The 22640-nt window shown below is 45.3% G+C and overlaps 1 protein-coding gene across 1 annotated transcript; it reads left to right on the top strand.

Moving 5' to 3' along the window:
* The first annotated feature begins 2256 nt into the window (after nt 1-2256).
* On the top strand, nt 2257-20686 carry scpep1 (serine carboxypeptidase 1). The gene is made up of 9 exons (XM_072559033.1): nt 2257-2353; nt 3557-3629; nt 3944-3981; nt 4060-4188; nt 7055-7148; nt 7611-7724; nt 7922-8059; nt 17333-17496; nt 20414-20686. The coding sequence occupies exons 1-9, from the start codon at nt 2321-2323 to the stop codon at nt 20474-20476; spliced, it is 846 nt and encodes a 281-aa protein (XP_072415134.1). The 5' UTR covers nt 2257-2320; the 3' UTR covers nt 20477-20686.
* The last annotated feature ends 1954 nt before the right edge of the window (nt 20687-22640 follow it).

The following is a 22640-nucleotide window of genomic DNA, read 5'->3' as shown; positions in this document are numbered from 1 at the left end:
TACCCAGACCCCCCACACCCGCTGTACCCAGACCCCCCACACCCGCTGTACCCAGACCCCCCACACCCGCTGTACCCAGACCCCCCACACCCGCTGTACCCAGACCCCCCACACCCGCTGTACCCAGACCCCCCACACCCGCTGTACCCAGACCCCCCACACCCGCTGTACCCAGACCCCCCACACCCGCTGTACCCAGACCCCCCACACCCGCTGTACCCAGACCCCCCACACCCGCTGTACCCAGACCCCCCACACCCGCTGTACCCAGACCCCCCACACCCGCTGTACCCAGACCCCCCACACCCGCTGTACCCAGACCCCCCACACCCGCTGTACCCAGACCCCCCACACCCGCTGTACCCAGACCCCCCACACCCGCTGTACCCAGACCCCCCACACCCGCTGTACCCAGACCCCCCACACCCGCTGTACCCAGACCCCCCACACCCGCTGTACCCAGACCCCCCACACCCGCTGTACCCAGACCCCCCACACCCGCTGTACCCAGACCCCCCACACCCGCTGTACCCAGACCCCCCACACCCGCTGTACCCAGACCCCCCACACCCGCTGTACCCAGACCCCCCACACCCGCTGTACCCAGACCCCCCACACCCGCTGTACCCAGACCCCCCACACCCGCTGTACCCAGACCCCCCACACCCGCTGCACCCAGACCCCCCACACCCGCTGCACCCAGACCCCCCACACCCGCTGCACCCAGACCCCCCACCGCTAGGGAGTTCCAAGACTTTGACCCAGTGACAGTGAAGCAACGGCAATATATTTCCAAGTCAGGCTGGTGAATGGAATGGAGGGGAACTTGAAGATGGTGGTGTTTCCATGTATCTGCTGCCCTTGTCCTTCTAGATGGAATTGATTGTGGGCTTGGATGATGCTATCTAATGATCTTTGAATTTCTACATTGCTTGTTGTAGATAGTATACACTGCTGCTACTGAGCGGCCATGGTGGAGGGAGTTGGTGTTTGAGAGTGTGGTGCCAATCAAGTGGGTTGCTTTGTCCTTGGTAGTGTTAAGCTTCTTGAGTGTTGTTGGAGCTGCACCCATCCAGGCAAGTGGGGAGGATTCCATCACAATTGTGACTTGAGCTTTTGGGGAGTCGGGGGTGAGTTACTAGCCACAGGATTCCCAGCCTCTGACCTATTCTTGTGTTTATAAGGTACGTCCTGTTGAGCATCTGGTCAATGGGTAACCCCCATTGAATATCATGGAGTGATGGTTAGATTCTCTTATTGGAGATGGTCATAGCCTGGCATTTGTGTGGCATGAATGTTACTTGCCACTCATCAGCCCAAGCCTGGATATTGTCCAGATCTTGTTACATTTGAACATGGACTGCTTCAGTATCTGAGGAGTTGTGAATGGTGCTGAACATTGTCCAATCATCAGCGAATATCCCCACTTCTGACCTTCTGATGGAGGGAAGGTCATTGATGAAGCAGCTGAAGGTGGTTTGCCTCGGACACTATCCTGAGGAACTCCTGCAGAGATGTCCTGGAGCTGAGATGACTGACCACCAAAAACCCCAACCAGCTTCCTGTGTGCCAGGAATGACTCCAACCGGCAGAGAGTTTGCCCCGATACTTGTTGATTCTAATTTTGCTAGGGTTCCTTGCTGCCACACTTGGTCAAATGTGGTCTTGATGTCACAGGCAGTCACTGTCACCTAACTGTTTAATTCCCATCTTTGAAGATTTGTTTGTCTGCATCCTCGGACCATTTTTGCTCTATCACTCCTGACAAAATAGCACCACTTTACGTGGATATGAGTGGAGCTGTACAAGAAGCTCCATGAGCCCTGGGGAGATCCCCCTCTGGCCCCTGCCCAGAATACATGGCTGCGACTCCACAGTTGGTGAAAATCATTGTCTGACTGTTACACTGGAGTGTCCAGTCCTAGAGATGGAAGGCAGGGTTAGAGGTGAGCCTCGGTTTGGTTTAGGGTCAGGTATGTAGGTTCATTCTGCCTGAGATATGAACAGGCTAGATCTACAGTAAAACCTCGACATGAGTATACTTCACTGTGTCTGCTCATGAGCATGTTGACCATCCCGGTATGAATTGTAGAGAGACTAACTCACTGGGCATTGTGGGCCTACCTATAGCATTTGGACTGCAGTGGTTCAAGGGGCAACTATGGACAGGCAATAAATGCTGACCAGCCAGTGAAGTCCACGAGCCATGATAGAATAAAAATTTTGATTTTTCCCGTGTTAGAAGCCTGAAATCAAAATATCAACTTCTTTTGAACAGAATGTTCCTTTCTACATTTTTGCTGAATCCTATGGTGGTAAAATGGCAGCTGCTATTTCTTTGGAGCTGATTAAGGTAGGAGTATTCTGGAACGTGTGGAGTTCACGGTTAATGGGTTTGCTGTTTAAGACTGAGTGGAGGAATTTCTTCACTGAGGGTGGTAGCACCAAGGGCTGTCGAAGCTGCATCATTGATTCTCAGCTTTTGCTTATATTTAAAGGTTCTGGGACAAATGTGGAGTTGATTATTGGATAAGCTGTGAATGGCAGAACAGATTCAGTGGGCTGAATGGCCTACTTTTGCTTGTGTCTTATGATCTTATTGAACTAAGTACAACCTAGGTTTTGTTAATGCATATGTTTTTTGGTGTATTTTTGCAGTGAGAGTCAGGGAGTGTTTGCTGTCCTGGGTAAGCTTTCTGCAGTCAGTCAGTGGGCACAGATGGTGTGATGTCAGTAAAATGTGTGATTTAGTCCAGATCTTTGCTAAAAGTGTTCAATGTAGACTTGCAGACTTGGTGTTATTGCAGAATTAATTTCAACATCGCCATATACGAGATGGTACATGGCAGTAGGAGGGAGGGGCCCACATTAACTTCAGTTAATAACAACTCAAAGGAAGAGAAGCATTTGGAGCTAAGCGTAGCCCAATCATCGAGTAACAAAGCGACCAAATCAAACTATGGAAAAAACACAATCTTAACACACACTTAATCTCTTCACAAATAGCACAGAAAAAAACTGAAATAATTTTGAATTTGTATACAACGTTGATTAGATTACACTGGGATTATTTTGATCAGTCTCTAAACTCTGTTATATTTCAAGGTTACAGTGAAAGTGGGTGAATTGTAAACCCTGTGTATGAAAATGAAAGCAGGAAAGGTGGACCAGGCTTGGGATCTTCCCTCTGGTAAAGAGAAGCTGAGGACACACTTGATTGAGGCCTTCAAGATTCTGAAAGAGTTTGATAGGGCAGATGTGGAGAAGATATTTTCAATAGCAGGGAGACCACAGACCACTAAGACAAGATGATCACTAAAATCCCATTGGGAGTGAGTTCAAGAGAAACCTCTTTACCTAGAGAATGGGGAGAACGTGGAACTCTCTCCCACAGGTAGTGTCAGAGTAGGATTGATACATTGAAGGGGAGCTGAATAAATGAGAGGGAGAACAGAGTAGGTTATCATGATGAAGGTGATATCGTGTACAGTAGAAACCTGTTGGATTGGATGTTTTCTGTCATTCTATCGGGACTGATGCATGATTCCATTCACAGGAGGTCCAGCTCAATCAAATCAAGTGTCATTTTGCTGGTGTGGCTTTGGGAGATTCCTGGATCTCGCCTCTGGGTATGGCTTCTCACTTCTCTCAATTAAATGGGAGAGGGACTGCACTGTGAGGAATGAGAGAGAGTCAGAACAGTTACCATCGTGCAGTGTCCTGGTGCCAGTATTAAAGCATTAATTGCAACTGCATTTTATTTAAAAAAATGTTTTAAAGTATAGTTTTAATATTAAGCACAGGTGAAAGAGTGGCACTTCACCTGAAGCAATGGCTGTGTACTCTGATATTAGCAGGGTTTTACATTTTACAATGACTGGGTTTGTATGGGGTCAGAATCGTGTTATACTGACCACCTGAAAACACTTCCTTGTTTCTGTAGATTCAGTCCTGTCGTGGGGGCCCTACCTGTACAGCATCGTAAGTATATAGTTTTGACCTTAAGACGTTTTCTGTCTGTGTCTGCTATTTAAACTAAGATGTGTCTGTTTTCTCCAGTCTCTGCTTGATGACCAGGGGCTGGCAGAGGTCAACTCTTACACTGCGAGAGTGCAGGCAGCAATTGAAGCTGGTGATTATCAGAAGGCGACTGAGCTCTGGTCTGTAACAGAGAGGGTTGTTGAGAAAGTGAGTATCTGAGTGTGAGATCCCTCTTTTCAGTGTCTACTTTGTTAGGTAGCTGACAAATCTGCGAGAATTCTTTGGGAGCTCCCATTTATCTCTCCACCCCTGGAGGCTCCCTGCCTTCATCCCTGGTGAAGGGCTTTTGCCTGAAACTTCGAGTCTCCTGCTCCTCGGATGCTCCTGACCTGCTGTGCTTTTCCAGCACCACTCTAATCTAGAAAATTCATAAGTCTGAGCGCAAAGAGACTTGGGAGTTCTAGTCCAGGATTCTCTCAAGGTAAACTTGCAGGTTGAGTCAATAGATCGGAAGGCAAATGCAATGATGGCATTTATTTTGAGAGGAATATAAAAGCAGGGATGTACTTCTGAGGCTCTGGTCAGACCACATTTGGAGTATTGTGTGTAGTTTTCAGCCTCATATCTCAGGAAGGATGTACTGACCCTGGACCGGGTTTGGAGGAGATTCACGAGAATGGTCCCAGTAATGAAAAACTTAACATCGGTTTGTTTGCTGACTCAGGGTCTAGACTCAATGGAGTTTAGAAGGATGAGGGGAAATCTAATTGAAACGTACAGAAGGGCCTGGACAGAGTAGGTGTTGGGAAAAATTTTCCATTGGTAGGAGAGACTAGGACCCAAGGGCAGAGCCTTAGAGTAGAACATAGAACATAGAACAGTACAGCACAGAACAGGCCCTACAGCCCACGATGTTGTGCCGACCACTGATCCTCATGTTTCTGTGACCATATGCATGTCCAGTAGTCTCTTAAATATCCCCAATGACCTCACTTCCACAACTGCTGCTGGCAACGCATTCCATGCTCTCACAACTCTCTGTGTAAAGAACCCGCCTCTGACATCCCCTCTATACTTTCCTCCAACCAGCTGAAAACTGTGACCCCTCGTGTTAGTCATTTCTGCCCTGGGAAATAGTCTCTGGCCTCTCATTATCTTGTATACCTCAATTAGGTCCCCTCTCCTCCTCCTTTTCTCCAATGAAAAAAGTCCGAGCTCAGTCAACCTCTCTTCATAAGATAAGCCCTCCAGTCCAGGCAGCATTCTGGTAAACCTCCTCTGAACCCTTCCAAAGCATCCACATCTTTCCTATAATAGGGTGACCAGAACTGGACGCAGTATTCCATGTGCGGTATAACCAAAGTTTTATAGAGCTGCAACAAGATCTCACGACTCTTAAACTCAATCCCCCTGTTAATGAAAGCCAAAACACCATATGCTTTCTTAACAACCCTGTCCACTTGGGTGGCCATTTTAAGGGATCTATGTACCTGCACACCAAGATCCCTCTGTTCCTCCACACTGCCAAGAATCCTGTCCTTAATCCTGTACTCAGCTTTCAAATTCAACCTTCCAAAATGCATCAGCTCGCATTTATCCAGGTTGAACTCCATGAAGACCTTTTAGAATAGAGGTAAGGAGAAACGTCTTCAGCCAGAGAGTGGGGAATCTATGGAATTCATTGTCACGGAACGTTGTGGGGGCCAGGTCATTGAGTGTATTTAAGACGGATGTAGATAGGTTCTTGATTGTCAAGGGGATCAGGGGTTACGGGGAGAATGGGGTTGAGAAACTTATCAGCCATGATTGAATGGCAGAGCAGACTCAATGGGCTGAATGGCCTAATTTCTGCTTCTGTGTCTTATGGTGCTATTTGTCATTGCCCAGCCGGATGAATCCTCTGAGATCCCTAATTGTGTATGTGCTGCTCATGTCCACTTCCTGTATACAACACACTCTCATAAGTGCTCATGCCCTCATGTATACTCACAGGCATTCACGTACAACACAGGTGCACACACGTCTACACTCTTTCTCTCACACACACACACACACACACACACACACACACACACACACACACACACACACACACAAACATACTAACACAGGTGCACACATAAAACTCTCAGGCACATGTAAACACGCACACAGGCGTGCACACAGGCGTACACACAAAAGCACATGTATGCTGTCAGTTTCTCTCTGCCCCCCTCCCACTCCCGGCCCAGACAGTGATGACTCTTTTCTCCTTCACCTCCCCCACGCCCACTCCTGCCCCCATCCCCAAGTGACTCAATGCCCCAGAACTTACTCTGGTGGGTTTCTGGGCTAATTACTTGTGGGGGAGGGGTGGGGGGGGGCTTCAACAAGGTGTAATTTTTCTTCAGGTCCTACTGGAAGGAAATAGGCAGTGTCTGACTTGTCACCTCCTTTCTGTTCCTGACCAAACCTGGGGTGAATTGTTTTGGTCCTGAATCACAGTCAGGCAAATTAATCATCTCCTTGGGAGCTCATAAATTTAGATTTAGATTTAGATTTAGATTTAGATTACTTACAATGTGGAAACAGGCGGCACGGTGGCACAGTGGTTAGCACTGCTGCCTCACAGCGCCTGAGACCCGGGTTCAATTCCCGCCTCAGGCGACTGACTGTGTGGAGTTTTCACGTTCTCCCCGTGTCTGCGTGGGTTTCCTCCGGGTGCTCCGGTTTCCTCCCACAGTCCAAAGATGTGCAGGCCAGGTGAATTGACTATGCTAAATTGCCTGTAGTGTTAGGTAAGGGGTAAATGTAGATGTAGGGGTATGGGTGGGTTACGCTTCGGCGGGGCGGTGTGGACTTGTTGGGCCGAAGGGCCTGTTTCCACATTGTAAGTAATCTAAATCTAAATCTAAATTTTAGGATGGCTTGTCAAACGGTGGGGCACAATTATCAGTGCACACTCTCCCAGTTAGGGCACCAGCACACATGCACGTGTGTGTGTACACGCGCGCACACACACAAACACAAGTGCACACAAACATAGGCTGTGGCAATAATTACTGTGGATAACATTTGGCTGCTTCTGTTATAGAATACCGATGGGGTGAACTTCTACAACATAATGACCAAACGGACAGACTCCGATTCTCCACAAATTATGCCACTGATGAAGAGCTCCCAACTAGGTGAGCAGCTTGTGGGAAATTAGTTTCTGTGACATTGTGACACGATTTAGGATAACACTCTGGGGTGTCACTGAGAGAAATCCCCGATCTGAGGGCCAGCATGAGGCAGTGCCACACTGTTGGAGGGTCAGCACCGAGGGAGGCCTATAGGTCATCTTGCTGGTTGATTGTTTCATTTTTGAGTAGTGGACTCTTGTCTTGTACTGAAGTAACATTTAACTGCCAGATGATGAAAATTGTTGCTGTGTTAATCTCCAGAAATAAAAGTGATGGAGGTAACTGCTTTGGACTGATGGTGCTATGTGAACGGATGCTTAGATTCATCTGGTGCCTTGATTATTCAAGCAATTAAATCTTGTGAAAGAACAAAGTGCAATGAACAGTTGCTTTGTTTTATTGAATGTACCCAGGCTGTCTGTAGCTCTGTCTCTCAGACTTACTTTCTCACTTGTATTTTTGCAGTCAGTCTTTACAAACACCATATCAGCCCCCTGCAGAGTCCCAGCCTAGATTGGCTGATGAATGGGCCAATCAGAAAGAAGCTGAAAATCATCCCGGACTTTGTGAAATGGGGAGGTACTGTCTGTGGGGAGCCAGGGAGGAGGTGGTTGAGGGAAGGGTTCAAAATGCGCATCTATTTGTGACTTTTCCCTGTTCACCCCATTATTGAATTCCTATGTCCTTGCTGCCCTGTGTACCATGAATCCTTGAATCATGTTTGAATAATGTACATAAGTAGCTACTTAACCAGTCTCTTATCTGAAACCACCCAGGGCAGTCTAATGAGGTTTTCTCCAATATGGAAGGCGATTTCATGAGACCAGTAATCAACATAATTGACAAGCTGCTGATTGCCAATGTGAATGTCACGGTTTATAATGGACAACTCGACCTGATTGTGGACACCCTGGGTAAGGACAGATCACTGATAGCACTTGTTCTCTCTCTGTTTTGCTCTCTCTCTCACTTCCACACTCTTTTCCCCCACCCCCCCCTCCCCCAACCCACTATCGCCAGGCAGTTAACTGGAACCTATATCAGGGTAGTGTTATTCAGAGGAGTCAGACACTTCAATGGATTTTCATTGAAAGTCTTTGACCAACATTGAGAGATAGAGGGACCCCAAAAAATTCAACAACCATAACATATTTTCAAATTAACGGAATAGTAAATTTTATTGAAGTCAATGAAAAAGAAACACCCCCCAGTCTCACAAGTTTATATTTATAAATGTGCATTTATACAGAACTGTATTTATGTGCTGTCATTTTAATTTTTTTGTTAGAGTTCTGCAAAGCTGACATCAATCTGAAGCAATGCTAAGCTGGGTGTCTCGTGATACTGACGTGGTTCTGTATCTTATGCTATGGTTGTATTTAAAAATGGTTTTGGTTCCTCAAGCAGTAATTACGTATGGGTTAAACAGGGAAGCTGTGGTTTATATATTGCTGTCAGCTTTGGCTGAGTGAATAATTTTTAACTACAAGATGCACTGCAGAAATTCACCAAAGACCCTTAGCCAAACCCATGACCACTTCCATCTAGAAGGATAAGGGTAGGAGATACTCGGGAACATGACACCTTGCAAGTTGCCCTCCAGACATCCCTGACTTGGAAATATATTGCCATTCCTTCAGTGTTGAAAAATGTGTTGCTGGGAAAGCGCAGCAGGTCAGGCAGCATCAAAGGAGCAGGAGAATCGACGTTTTGGGCATGAGCCCTTCTTCAGGAATGAGGAGGGTGTGCCAAGTAGGCTAAGATAAAAGGTAGGGAGGAGGGACTTGGGGGAGGGGCGTTGGGAATGCGATAGGTGGAAGGCGGTGAGGGTGATAGGCCGGAGTGGGGGTTGGGGGTGGAGAGGTCGGGAAGAAGATTGCAGGTCAAGAAGACATTGCTGAGTCCGAGGGTCACTTCAGTGTCACTGGGTGAAAATGCTGGAATTCCCTCCCCCAGGAGCAATGTGGCTGCACATGGACTGCAGCAGTTTAGGAAGACAGCTGACCCCCACCTTCTCAAGTGGGGGCAACTTGGGATGGGCAATAAATGCTGGCCCAGCCAGTGACACCCACAATCCACAACATGAATAAATTTTAACAAATATCTGGGTTGGATTGGAAGTTCATAAATTTCAAATTCCACTGCAGATATTTCCACATAGTTGGTTCTCATTTAGCATTGTGGCTGTATTCCTGAGAATTGCTACTTTAAATTAAATGATTTTAAGTGAATAATGGGTTTCTACAGGGGTCCAGGTTAAAGCTAGAGTTTGATTCCTAAGGATGCTTTCTTGCTCGGAGAAGCTAATCTTTAAGCTCAAATGTTTTCTGTACATGTGTAGCACTGCACAATCCCAGGAGAAATAACTTGCAAAATGAAATAACAAATACAATATAAATTCATGTTTATAAATTAATTTATATATCTTGTGCATTAAGCTGGGGAGGGGAGTGTGTTCTTGTTAACATTACTGCAGTCAAGGAGTAAATTTAATTTGTTTCTTTAATATTCTATTCTTGTGATCTATAATTACCTAAATGTTGGTGCGGACTGACTTCACGCCAGTTGGAATGAACTTGAGGTGTCTGTGGGACGCTGCTTATGTCACCATTCTGCCCTCTGACGGGCATTTTGCTTTCTATTGTATGATTTGGGTCTTTGTTGTTTTTCTGAGATGAGGGTGTGTGGATATGCTACAGCTCCATCACAAACACATTATCTCCATAATCCCCTTTGTGTTCTGTGCAGTCATTGATCCAGGGTTAAGTATCTCTCTACCAGTAATCAGGAAGTTAATTCCTCTCCAATCCTTTTCTGAAAACCAGCTGTGTCTACCTCAATACATGAAGGCCTCAGGTTCTTTTTGTGTTGTAAATATACTGAACAGGAGGGTGTCTCATTGATTAGGATACCAATACAAAAAGGCCCACAGACTAACCTGCTTGAGACTGCCCCTTGTGCTGGAAGAAGGTACTGCACTTGTGTATTTATTTTATTCACTTGTGGGATGTGGGTGTCACTGGCTCGGTGAGCATTTATCGCCCGTCCCTAGTTGCCCCTTGAGAAGGTGGGGGTGAGCTGCTGCCTTGAACCACTGCAGTCCATGTGCTGTAGTTAGACTCACAGTGCTCTGCTGTTCCGCTACATCATGGCTGATCTGATAATCTTCAAGTGTATTTTTCTGTAAACCCAGATTTTCAATCAATTGGTGCTGTAAGAATTGAGTTTTTGATACTTTTCTGAAGATCCTGTAGAGGGAGTTTCAGGATTTTGACCCAGTGACACTGAAGGAATGGTGATATGTTTCCAAGTCAGGATGGGGAGTGAGTGACTTAGAAAGGAACTTGGAGGGGCTGGTGTTCCTGTGTGCCTGCTGCCCTTCTCCTTCTAGATGGTAGTGGCCATAGGGTGGAAGCTGCTCCCCAAGGATCTTTGGTGAATTTCTGCAGCACATCTTGTAGTACACGCTGCTGCTTACTAAGCATCAGTGTCATCGAGTCATGCAGCACGGAAACAGACCCTCGGTCCAATTCATCCATGCCGATTAAGTTTTCCAAACTAAACAAGGATATTTGTGTGTTTTGTCCATATCCTCCTAACCTTTTCCTATTCATGTACCAATCCAAATGTCTTTTAAATGTTGTAACTGTACCTGCATTTATCACTTCCTCTGACAGTTCATTCCACACATGAGCCACCCTCTATCCGAAAAGGAGCCCTTCAGATTCCTTTTAAACTTTCTCCTCTCACCTTAAAAATATGCCCCTTAGTTTTGAACTCCCCTAGGGAAAAGACCCTCGCTATTCACCTTGGTAATGTCCCTCATGATTTTATAAATCTCTATAGGGTCACCCCTCAAACTCCTATGCTCCATTGGGGGGAGAAAAAGTCACAGTCTATCCAGCCTTTCCTTTATAACTCTGGTTAATTCTTTCTGAACTGTCTCAAATTTAATCATAGGTTGACCAGAAATGTACACTGATAATAAAGCAACTTCTAAAAATGTACACAGTGCTCCAAAAGTGGTCTCACCAACATCCTGTACAACCCCTAAATCGTATACTCCATGGTCTGAGCAATGAAGGCAAACATGTTAATGCCTCCTTAACCAGCCTGTCCTACCTGTGACACAAGTTTAAAGAATTGTGTATCTGAACCCCTAGGTCTCTCTGTTCTACAACATTACCTGGGGCCCTACCATTAATTCTATAAGTTGTGCCCCTGTTTATTTTATGAAAATGCAATACCTCACATTTATCCAAATTAAACTCCAAGTGCCACTCCTCAGCCCATTGACCCAATGATTCCAAAGGTTGGAGGAGTGATGATGACCCCATATCTTGTCGAAAGGACTAGAGCACTATGCTTTTCGGTAATGGAAGAAAAGAATAATTTATCTCTGGGATAGTAAGAAAACATCAAAAACTTAGTCCTCATGGCACAGATCAGTTGGTAATTAAGGTTTATGGCGAAAAAGGCAGGGAAGTGCGTTTGAGGATGATCAGGTCAGCCATGTTGAATAACCAAGGAGACTTGATAGACCAAGTGGCCACTTCTGCTTCTATATCTTATAGGCTTATGATCAAATGGGCCCCAATGTTGGGTGACTCTGATGTAGCGATGCACAGTGCAAATGTGTTGTAAAGAGTAAGAAAATGTCTGGGGAGAAATTATGATTAATAGCTGCAGTAACTTGTATTTAGGTAGTGTCTTAAATATGTTAGAAAATGAAGGTAACACCATTGTGATATCAAAAAGTTTTAGCTCCAAGTCACATTAGATTATTAGGGCTGGTGTCCAAAAGCTTTGTGAAAGGAGGATGTTTCGAGAAGAATCTTGAAGGAGGAAAGTGAGGAAAAGGGGAGGAGATAGAATTCTAGGGATTAATGTCCAGGCCACTAAAGGGATGGTGGCCAGTGGTGGAGGGATAGAAATTAAGGATAGAATATAGAAAAGTACAGCGCAGAACAGGCCCTTTGGCCCATGATGTTGTGTTGAGGATTAATGCAAAATAAAATAACCTAACCAACGTACCCCTCAACTCCCTGCTCTCCATGTGCATGTCCAGAAGTCGCTTAAATGTCCCTAATAACCCTGCTTCCATCACCACAGCTGGCAACACATTCCATGCATTCACAACTCTCTGCGTAAAGAACCTACCTCTGACCTCCCCTCTATACCTTTCTCCTAATATCGTAAAACTATGACCCCTCGTACCAGTCAATCCTGCCCTGGGGAAAAGTCTCTGGCTGTTGACTCTATCCACGCCTCTCATTACCTTCTATACCTTGATCAGGTCACCTCTCTTCCTCCTTCTCTCCAGAGAGAAAATTCCAAGTTTAGTCAACCTTTCTTCATAAGACAATCCCTCCAGTCCAGGCAGCATCCTGGTAAACCTTCTTTGCACCCTCTCCAAAGCCTCTGTATCTTTCCTATAGTAGGGTAACCAGAACTGGACACAATATTCCAAGTGTGGTCTCACCAGGACTTTGTAGAGGTGTAGCAAAACCTTGCAGCTCTTAAACTCTATCCCCCTGTTAATGAAAGCCAAAACACCATATGCTTCCTTAACAACCCTATCCACTTGGGTGGTAACTTTGAGGGATCTATGTACTTGCACACCCAGATCCCTCTGTTCCTCCACACTGCCAGAATCCTGTCTTTAATCCTATATTCAGCATTCGAGTTCAACCTTCCAAAATGCATCACTTCGCACTTATCCAGGTTGAACTCCATCTGCCATTTCTCAGCCCAGCTCTGCATCCTGTCTATGTCGCGCTGCAGCCTGCAGTAGCCCTCGATACGATCAACGGCACCTCCAACAATCCCAAAAATGTGATCATCCTTTTCCTGTTTCTCGGTTCCACTCAAATTACTTCATTGGATGTTCTCCCGGAAATATCCTCCCTACAGCTCACCAAAAACCCTACTGCTCCCCTTCTCTCTCTTCCACACCCCCCTCCCCTCCAAACTTCCCGACCTTTCTACAGCATCTATATTTGAGAACACAAAACTGCCAGTCCTATCCATCTCTGAGCCATGTTTCTGTAATCGCTATGATATCCCAGTCCCATGTTCCCAACCGTGCCCTGAGTTCATCTGCTTTCCCTGTCAGGTGCTAGCAGAAAGTAAGGACTACAGTTGCTGGAGATCGGAGTCGAAAGGGATGGTGGAAAAGCAGAGCAGGACCGCCAACACTACATCAGGAATTCCTGATGAAATACTTTTGCTTGAAACATTGACTCTGCTGCTCCTCGGATGTTGCCTGACCTGCTGTGCTTTTCCAGCGCCAGTTTTTGATTTTGATCTGTAAGGCTTGTTGCATTGAAGTAAGTGTAGTTTAATTTGTCTGATGTAACTGGATTTCTGTCTTGCTCGTGCCTGCCTCGAAAATGTAAGTTGCTCCCCTCTTATATTGGAGCAACTTGTGTCTTTTGTGACTATGTCTTTGGATCAAACTACGCCGCACACATGCTCACTTGCACACCTCTGGAACATGACCCCCCCACCCCACCCCACCCCACAGGCCGGTATATTAGTCCTCTTCCAATGCAGGTGCTGCCTGTCCTTCATATACAGGTCACTACTACCCCAGAAGAGATCTCAATAATCCAAAAGTATGAATCCTTGCCCCTTATACCAGCTCCTTAGCCACACATTTATGTGCTCTACCCTCCTATTTCTCCTCTCTCTCTAGCACATGGCACCGGGAGTAATCCAGATATTACTATTCTCGAGGACCTACCTTTTAAACCTCCTGCCTAACTTCCCATATTCTCTCTGCAGAACCTTGTCCCTTTCTCAACCGATGTTGCTGGCACCAACAGGTACAAGGGGTGGCACGGTGGCTCAGTGGTTAGCACTGCTGCCTCACGGTGCCAGGGACCCAGGTTCTATTCCTGTCTCAGGCGACTGACTGTGTGGAGTTTGCACGTTCTCCCTGTGTCTGCGTGGGTTTCCTCCGGGTGCTCCGGTTTCCCCCCACAGTCCAAAGATGTGCAGGTCAGGTGAATTGGCCATGCTAAATTGCCCGTAGTGTTAGGTGCGTTAGTCAGAGGGAATGGGTCAGACACTCACCTGCCCCCTCTCTGCCCACTCCAACTTGTCAATGTCCTTGAAGTTCCACACTATCCACCTCTGATTACAATTTTTACAAACTTAGTGCCATTCGCAAACTCTGAAATCGTGTCCCATGCACCAAGATCCTGATTACTGGGGAACAGAGCAACGACAGCCAGGTCTGTCACTCAGACTGGCTCCACTGTAAAGATAGGTATATCATGCTCCAAGCAATCAGTTATGATAGAGGACATTCTAGTCTAGGGCACAGACCGACATTTCTGTAGCTGACAGGATGGTGTGATGCTTCTCGTTTGCCAGAGTCAAGGATGTCTCAGAAAAGGTGCAGAATATTCTCAAAGGTGAGAATGACCGACAAAAGACCGTATTAGATTAGATTAGATTCCCTACAGTGTGGAAACAGGCCAACAAGTCCACTTCGGCCCTCCAAAGGCTAACCCACCCAGACTTATGGGTAATTTAACATGGCCAATTCACCTGACCTGCACATCTTTGGATTGTGAGAGGAAACTGGAGTATCCGGAGGAAACCCACACAGACACGGGGAGAATGTACAAACTCCACACAGACAGTCACCTGAGGTAGCAATCAAACCTGGGTCCCTGGTGCTGTGAGGCAGCAGTGCTAACCACTGAGCCACCATGCCGTCCAAATTGATAGGGAGAGACTGTCCCCACTCATACAAGAAACAAGCAGGCATAGATTTAAAGTAATGAGAAATGGGCTGAAAGTAACATTACCTGGCATTTGTGTGGCATGAATGTCCTTCACCAATAACAGACAATCTAACCACTGCCCCTTGATATTCAATAGTGTTACCATCACTGAATCCCACACTATCAACGTCATGGGGGTTACCATTGACCAGAAACTCAACTGGATGTGCCAGCAAAACACAATGGCAACAAGAGTTGGTCAGAGTCTTGGAATACTGTGGCAAGTAACTCCCCAAAGCTTATCCACCATCTCCAAGGCCTGGATGGGGGCAGCTCCAACAACACTCAAGCTTGACACCATACAGGATAAAGCAGCCCCCACTTGATTGGCACCACATCCACAAACATTCAATCCCTGCTCCACCGATGCTCAGCAACAGCAGTGTGTACTATCTACAAGATACACTGCAGAGATTCACCAAAGATCCTCAGGCAGTACCTTCCAAACCCATGACCACTTTCATCTAGAAGGACAAGGGCAGCAGATACATGGGAACAGCAGCCCCTGGGAGATCACCTCCGAGCCCCTCACTTCCTGATGAAGGGCGTATGCCCAAAATGTTGATTCTCCTTGAATGCTGTCTGATCTGCTGTGTTTTTCCAGCACCACACTCTCGACTCTGATCTCCAGCATCTGTAGTCCTCACTTTCTCTGAGCTCCTCACTATCCTGGAAATATATTGTTATTCCTTCACTGTCATTGCGTCAAAATCCTGGAATTCCCTCCCAAAGAGCATTGTGGGTCAACCTACAGTAGGATTAAAGCGTTGGAGGAAGGCAGCTCACTCCCACCTTCTCAAAAGGAAACTAGGGACAGGCAATAAATGCTGGGCCCAGCCAGTAACACATCCCACAAGTGGATAAAAAGAATGTGCAAAAGAAGCAAGGATGAAGTGACAAAAAACGTTCTCACCCAGCGGGTAGTTAGGGTCTAGAATGTATTCTTTGGTAATGGGGTAGAGGCACATTCAATTGAGACATTCAAGAGGAGACTGAATTTTTTTTTAGATAAAGATAGTGTACTGGGAAATGGGGAAAAAGGCAGGAAGTTGCTAATTGATAGTGGTACAATGGGCCAAATGGCTGCCTCTAACACTGTAACAATTTTGTGGATCATTAAGTATGTTCAAGGCTGAGATACTGATTTAATTTTTACTAAGGGAATTGAAGGTTAGGGAAGATGCAGCTAAGTGGAGTTAAGGATTGTCAGATGAGTCATGATCTCACTGAATGGCAGAGCAGACTCGATGGGCTGAATGGCCAACTTGGCTATGGCTTATCATCTTATTCACTTCGGAAGAACAGAAAAGCAGGATTGTTTAAAGTTATAAATGTTGATATTCAGAGACACATTTGGAACAAAAAAAATACAAAAATATCAGGCAGTTAGAAAGGCCAATATATTGTCCTTTACTACATGGGGATTGGAGTGTAGGAATAAAGAAATCACACTTTAATTATTCAGGGTTTTTGATGAGACCACACTATGTGCAGATTTGGAGTCATTATTTGAAGAAATATGTATTCAGATCAGAGGCAGGACAGTTCAGTAAATTGGAAAGAGTGGGTTTTCCCATAATAATAGGCTGAGTAAATTGGGTCTAGATTTTCCGGAGTTTAGAGAATGAGAGGCAGTCTGAGACATACAAGACTCTGGGGCTTAATGTGACCAACACTGGTCGCGGGGAATCTGAAACAGCTTTGGGATAAGGGTCCAATCATTTAGGACTGAGAGGAGGACAATTTACTTAATATGAGGAGTGGATTCATCTTTGGAATTCTGCACCTGAGAGGTTTGTAGGTACTTCGTTGTGAGATACAATTATCCTAGCCTTATATATAAATCTTAGCTGTCTCAGAAATAGGAGGAGTTGGAGCCCAAGATCAGCCATGATCATATCGAATGCTAGAATAGGCTTGATGGGCTGAATGGTCATGTCTCTTGCTCTTATGCCAAAAATAGATGAATGCAACTTTTCAGGGTTACAAGCCTGGAAAATATTAAATGGGGAGAGGTGAGTTTATGAAGGGATTTGAAACAGGAAAGCAACGGTTGAAGACAAGGTGGATATCAAGAAGCAATAGGTTGTGAAGGTGAATAGACTGAAGGGTGTGGGTGAAGAGAGTCTTGGGGCATCAGATACAGGATTGTCTGAAAGTGCACAGGGCAATGAATCTGTGCATTGGACAAGAACTTGTTAAAGCCCAGCAAAAGACTGGAGGCAGCTCAGTCCCATTTATAGAAAGGAGAGTGTGGATTCGCCTGGATAGAAACTACAGTTGCTAGTTCAGGACTGAGAGATATTGGAAGTTTTCCACTAGAGCAGAAAAGGAAAATAGGAGATTTTCCTCTCTTTGTCTGTCTGTCTATCTCTCTCTCACTCAATCCAGGGCAGGAGCTGTGGGTGAAGAAGCTGAAATGGCCAGGTCTTCCTACATTCTCCAGTCTGCGCTGGAAACCTGTGTACACTCCATCGAAACTCTCGGATACTGCTGCATTCTATAAGCAGCATCAGAACTTTGCCTTCTTCTGGATCCTGAAAGCTGGTCACATGGTGAGTGATTTGTTAACTTCCTGCCAGTCTGGGATACCACTTTAATGTTTCAGAATGTAGTTAAGGGGTAAAGAGGTTCGGGAGCTAAAAGGAAAATGTCATCTTGCACTTATTTAGTCTCTTCCATGACCACGGATGTCCCAAAGTGCTTTACAGCCGAAGAAATATTGTTCTTTAGGTGTAGTCATGCTGTAACGTAGGAAACCTGGCATACAAACTGTGTACAGCAGGATTCCACTGACACAAATGTCCTCATTACCAGATTCTCTGTTTTGGTGATGTTTGTGGAAGGGAAGTATTAGCCATTGATCATACCTTCAGCTCCCCAGACCCTAATCTCTGGAACTCCTTTGCTCTTTAAGAACCATATCAGAGGTTCTCCTTCATCCTTCAGAAAGGCAGTACCTTTTGAAAATGAAGCACTGCCTCAGTACTGTACTGAAGTCTTGGCCTAGACATTTATGCTTCTGGCATGGACCTTGAGCCCACAAGCCTGCTCCTCGAGGGGTTGATGGGATAGTGCTCATGGAGGATAAACACCAACACAGACTGATGGTATTGGCAGCCTGATTCGTGGTATTTCTGCAAGTCTGTTGTCTCTTCTATGTCTGTGTATTATAGATTCAGTAAAAACCCTCTTTACAGGCTAAAGGTTTTTGGTCAGTTTTAATGCCTGCTTTCCATAATCTAGGGAAGAACACCATGATTACAACCACTGTGTTTGCAACTACTTCCTTTGTGACCCTGATCCTTATTCTCTAATGGCTGAGATTGTTTTAGGTTTCTGTTTTACCTCGTGATTTTCAAGTTTTTTTGTCTTCTGCAGAGGATAAAAATACTAAATTCTTGTTCAACACTTCTGCCATTTTAAAAAAAACGTTAGGGGATGTAGGTGCTACTGACTGGGTCAGATTTATTTCCTGTCCCTAGTTGCTTTTGTGGTGGGGCTGAGCTGCCTCCTTGAACCACTGCAGTCCACGTGCTGTGGGTTAACCCACAATGCCATTAGGGGGGTATTCCAGGATTTTGACTCAGCAACATTAAGAAATGGTAATATATTTCCAGTTCAAGATGGTAAGTGACTTAGAAGGGCACTTTACAGGGGGTGGTGTTCCCATGTGTCTGCTCCCTTGTCCTTCTAGGTGGAAGTAGTTGTGGGTTTGGAAGGTGCTGTCTGAGGACCTTTGGTGAATTTCTGCAGGGCATCTTGTAGATAGTAGACACTGCTGCTACTGAGCGCTGGTGATGGAGGGAGTGGATGTGATGCCAATCAAGAGGGCTCCTTTGTCCTGGATGTTGTCAAGCTTCTTGAGCATTGTTGAAGCACTCGTCCTGACGTTTCCTGGTTTTCCATTATTATTTCTCCAAGCTGCACCTCTAAGGGACTAATGCTCACTTTATTTACTCTATTCCTTTTTAAAAAACTCTTACTATGTTGTATTTCTAGATAGCTGTCTCTTAAACTGCATTTTAGAGACATTCTCTGTTGGTTGAGAATCTGTTCAGTACTCTGATCTACCACTTTTCAATCTTCCTTAGCTAGTTACAGATGGTGCTTTCTCTCCTGACAGTCTCTTTTTTATTTAATGGAATATATCTTTGTCCTGGGTAATGAAATGTGTTCTTGAGTGACTGCCGCTACACTCTATTATCTTTCTTTTAAGTTGCTTTCCTAGTTCAGATTACCAATTCGGTCTTCATTGCCTTTTAGTTTTAGATCCACCCTTCTCCCACTGAAACAGAATGTAAAATGCTCCCATGGTATGATCACGATTGCTTGGAGACTCCGTTACAGTAGCATAATTAATGTTTCTTTGCATGGCGCTAGATCTAAAATAGCCTGCTTCCTAGTTGGTATTTTGAAATAGCAGTCATGTAGCAGAAATGCCACTGGACTGGTAAACCATAGCCCCATTGCCAATGCTGTGGGAACATGGGTTTGAATCTACCATGGCAGATGGTGAAATTTGAATTCAATAACATTTGGAATTAAAGAACTGGACTAATAGTGACCATATAATCACCATTTTTGCTTAAAAAAGAAGCCATTTGGTTTGCTCAAAGGAAATCCTTGTGTGGTCTTGTTTACATGGTGATCCAGACCCAGAGCAGTGTGGTTCTGTGTTGGAAAAGGCTAAAGATAACGGGCACTGACAAGACGCCTGTCAATGGGCTGCTATGTGAGTGGAACTACGCTGAGTCGTGAGGTTTGCTAAGTGTTAGAAATGAAGGAAAACAGGAACTTCTGGCTCTATCAGATAAGATATACATTGGTCATGTGCATACACACACTTGGCACAGACACTTGGCAAAAAGCCTGAAGAAATTCCTTTATTCAACAACATTATGAAGACTAACGTTGTAAGAAGGTACCCTATGTCAGGAGGCATGGTGATAGGGTGAGGGTTGGGGTTCTTGAGCAGAGCTTTCAGTTAGCCAGCTGTGAACTCTCCTGGGTAATAACATTTGGGTTTAGTTATAGAATTCAGATTAGTGAAAGACAGACGTAATTGAGGTGTCTTAATAAATGAATTGTGGTTTTGTAGAACTCTGAGTGTCTCCGCAGTATCTTCATCAATGTACTAAGTGTTGTGTCTCAGATGGGCAACATCAGAAATGGCTGAGCAAGCCACTCAGATGGGCAACAAATGTTGGCCTTTGCCAGTGATGCCCACATCTCATTAAAGAATAAAACAATCCTTACTCTTGGGAACTAACACTTCTCCTTCATTCAATCTCTGGAGATTAAAATCCCCCACGATTATTGTAGTACCTCTCTTGCCACCTCAATGATTGTTTTCCTTGTGTACTCTGTCCTACCCCAGCCTTTGTTATCTATTAAACTACTCCCAGAAGTAGCCTTTGCCTTTGATTGATGTGCAGTTGTGCTCATGACTGTTATTTCTTTTGTTTTCAGATTCCATCTGACCAGGAAGAGATGGCACTGAAATTATTACGGATGGTGACAGGACAGGAGTAGCTGTAAAAATGCTGTTCAAATCCATGATTAGTTTGTGGTGTCACCCGAGATTTGGGGCTGGAGTTACTCAGGGGGAGAAGGCCATTCTGTGAAGAATGACCCAGACAATGGCACCTGGTTAAACCTAATATTGTTGTTCCTGGTGCAGAGTGGGGATGTACTCAAATGTCAGAATCATCTTTTCTTGATTAAAATGAACTCTGACAGCTTCCTGTGACTGCCTGTCTGTTTTATCCATAGGTGTGCATGGAACAATGCTCCATTCTGTCCCTAGCCATTAGAAATAGGAGCAGGAAGAGGTCATTTGGACCCTTGAGCCTGATCCACCATTCAATAGGATCATGGCTGATCAAACATTCCCCATGACCACTTTCCTGCCTTAATACTCTAATCCCTGATTGCTAGACTGATCAAGAATCTATCTGTCTCCGCCTTAAATATACACAAGGACTGGAGAGCCACGGTTCTCTGTAGCAAGGAGTTCCACACGTGCACAACCCTCTGAGCAAAGAAATTCCTCCTCTATTTTTATTAAAAACTGACGTCCCTTTATTCTGAGACTATGCCCTCTAGACTCTCCCATGAGGGGAAGCATCCTCTGTGTTTACCCTGTCAGGCCCCTTTAAGAATTCTATAGTTCTCCATGAGCTCACTTCTCATTCTTCTAACCTCGAGGTAGCAGAGTTCCAACCTGTTTAGCTTTTGCTTTTAAGACAATCTCTCCATACCAGGGATTAACTCAGTGAACCATCTCTGAACTGCCTCCAATGAAATGACATTTTTCCTTAAATATGAGAATCAACACTGTTCACATTACTCCAGTTGTGGCCTCCCCAGCACCTTGTACCATGGGCGGCACGGTGGTTAGCACTGCTGCCTCACAGCGCAAGAGACCCAGGTTCGTTTCCCGCCTCAGGTGTGGAGTTTGCACATTCTCCCCGTGTCTGCATGGGTTTCCTCCGAGTGCTCCGGTTTCCCCTCTCAGTCCAAAAATGTGCAGCTCAGGTGAATTGGCCATGCTAAATTGCCCGTAGTGTTAGGTGAAGTGGTAAATGTAGGGGAGGGGGTCTGGGTGGGTTGCGCTTCGGCGGGTTGGTGTGGACTTGTTGGGCCGAAGGGTCTGTTTCCACACTGTAAGTAATCTAATCTAATCTTGTATAGTTGCAGTAGGACTTTCCTACTCTTATTCATCAATCCCCTTGAAATAAGGGCCAACATTCCTGACTCCCTGCTGCCCCGTGTGCTAGCTTTGTGTTTCATGCACAGGTCCCTCCAAGTTCCCTTTGTGTTGCAGCTTTCTGCAGTTTCTTTCCATTTTAAATAATATTCAGTTCTTTTGTTCTACCTTCTAAAATGAACAATCCAATTTCCCTCATTATATTTCATTTGCTGACTTACTGTCCACTTACTCAACCTATCAATCTCTCTAATCTATTTGTATTTAGTTGCAACTTACCTTTCCACCTACTTTTGTGTTATCTACAAATTTGGCTACAGTACATTCACTCGCTCCCTCCAAGTTATGAATATCTATTGTAAATTTTTTGTGGTCCCCAGCACTGATCTGAGGAACCCACTGGTTACAAGTTGCCAACCTGAAGAAGGAATCCAATGCTGTTTTCTGAGTATGAGCCAAATCCCTAACCACACCGATAAACAACCTCCAACACCATGGGCTCTTATGACATTGCCTTTTGTGAGGTACCTTTTTGAATTCCTACTGGAAGTCCAAATACGATACATCTTAACCACTCTGGGTAAGACTTTCTCATACTTCAAAGTTTGGTAGAAGATTTGTAGCTCGGGTGCTCGTTGTTGTGGTCCTGTTCGCCGAGCTGGGAATTTGTCTTGCAAACGTTTCGTCCCCTGTCTAGGTGACATCCTCAGGGCTTGGGAGCCTCCTGTGAAGCACTTCTGTGCTTTTTCCTCCGGCATTTATAGTGGCCTGTCTCTGCCGCTTCCGGTTGTCAGTTCGAGCTGTCCGCTGTAGTGGCCGGTATATTGGGTCCAGGTCGATGTGTTTGTTGATAGTCTGTGGATGAGTGCCATGCCTCTAGGAATTCCCTGGCTGTTCTCTGTTTGGCTTGCCCTATAATGGTAGTGTTGGCTCATTGAACATGAGCAAAACTACTGTAGTGTACAAAATCCCATGCAAGGCCTGTAC

This window comes from Chiloscyllium punctatum, chromosome 39 (assembly GCF_047496795.1).
Source record: "Chiloscyllium punctatum isolate Juve2018m chromosome 39, sChiPun1.3, whole genome shotgun sequence".
Classification (NCBI taxonomy): domain Eukaryota; kingdom Metazoa; phylum Chordata; class Chondrichthyes; order Orectolobiformes; family Hemiscylliidae; genus Chiloscyllium; species Chiloscyllium punctatum.
Note: the sequence above shows the minus strand (reverse complement) of the source record. Positions and strands in the feature narration are given on the sequence as shown.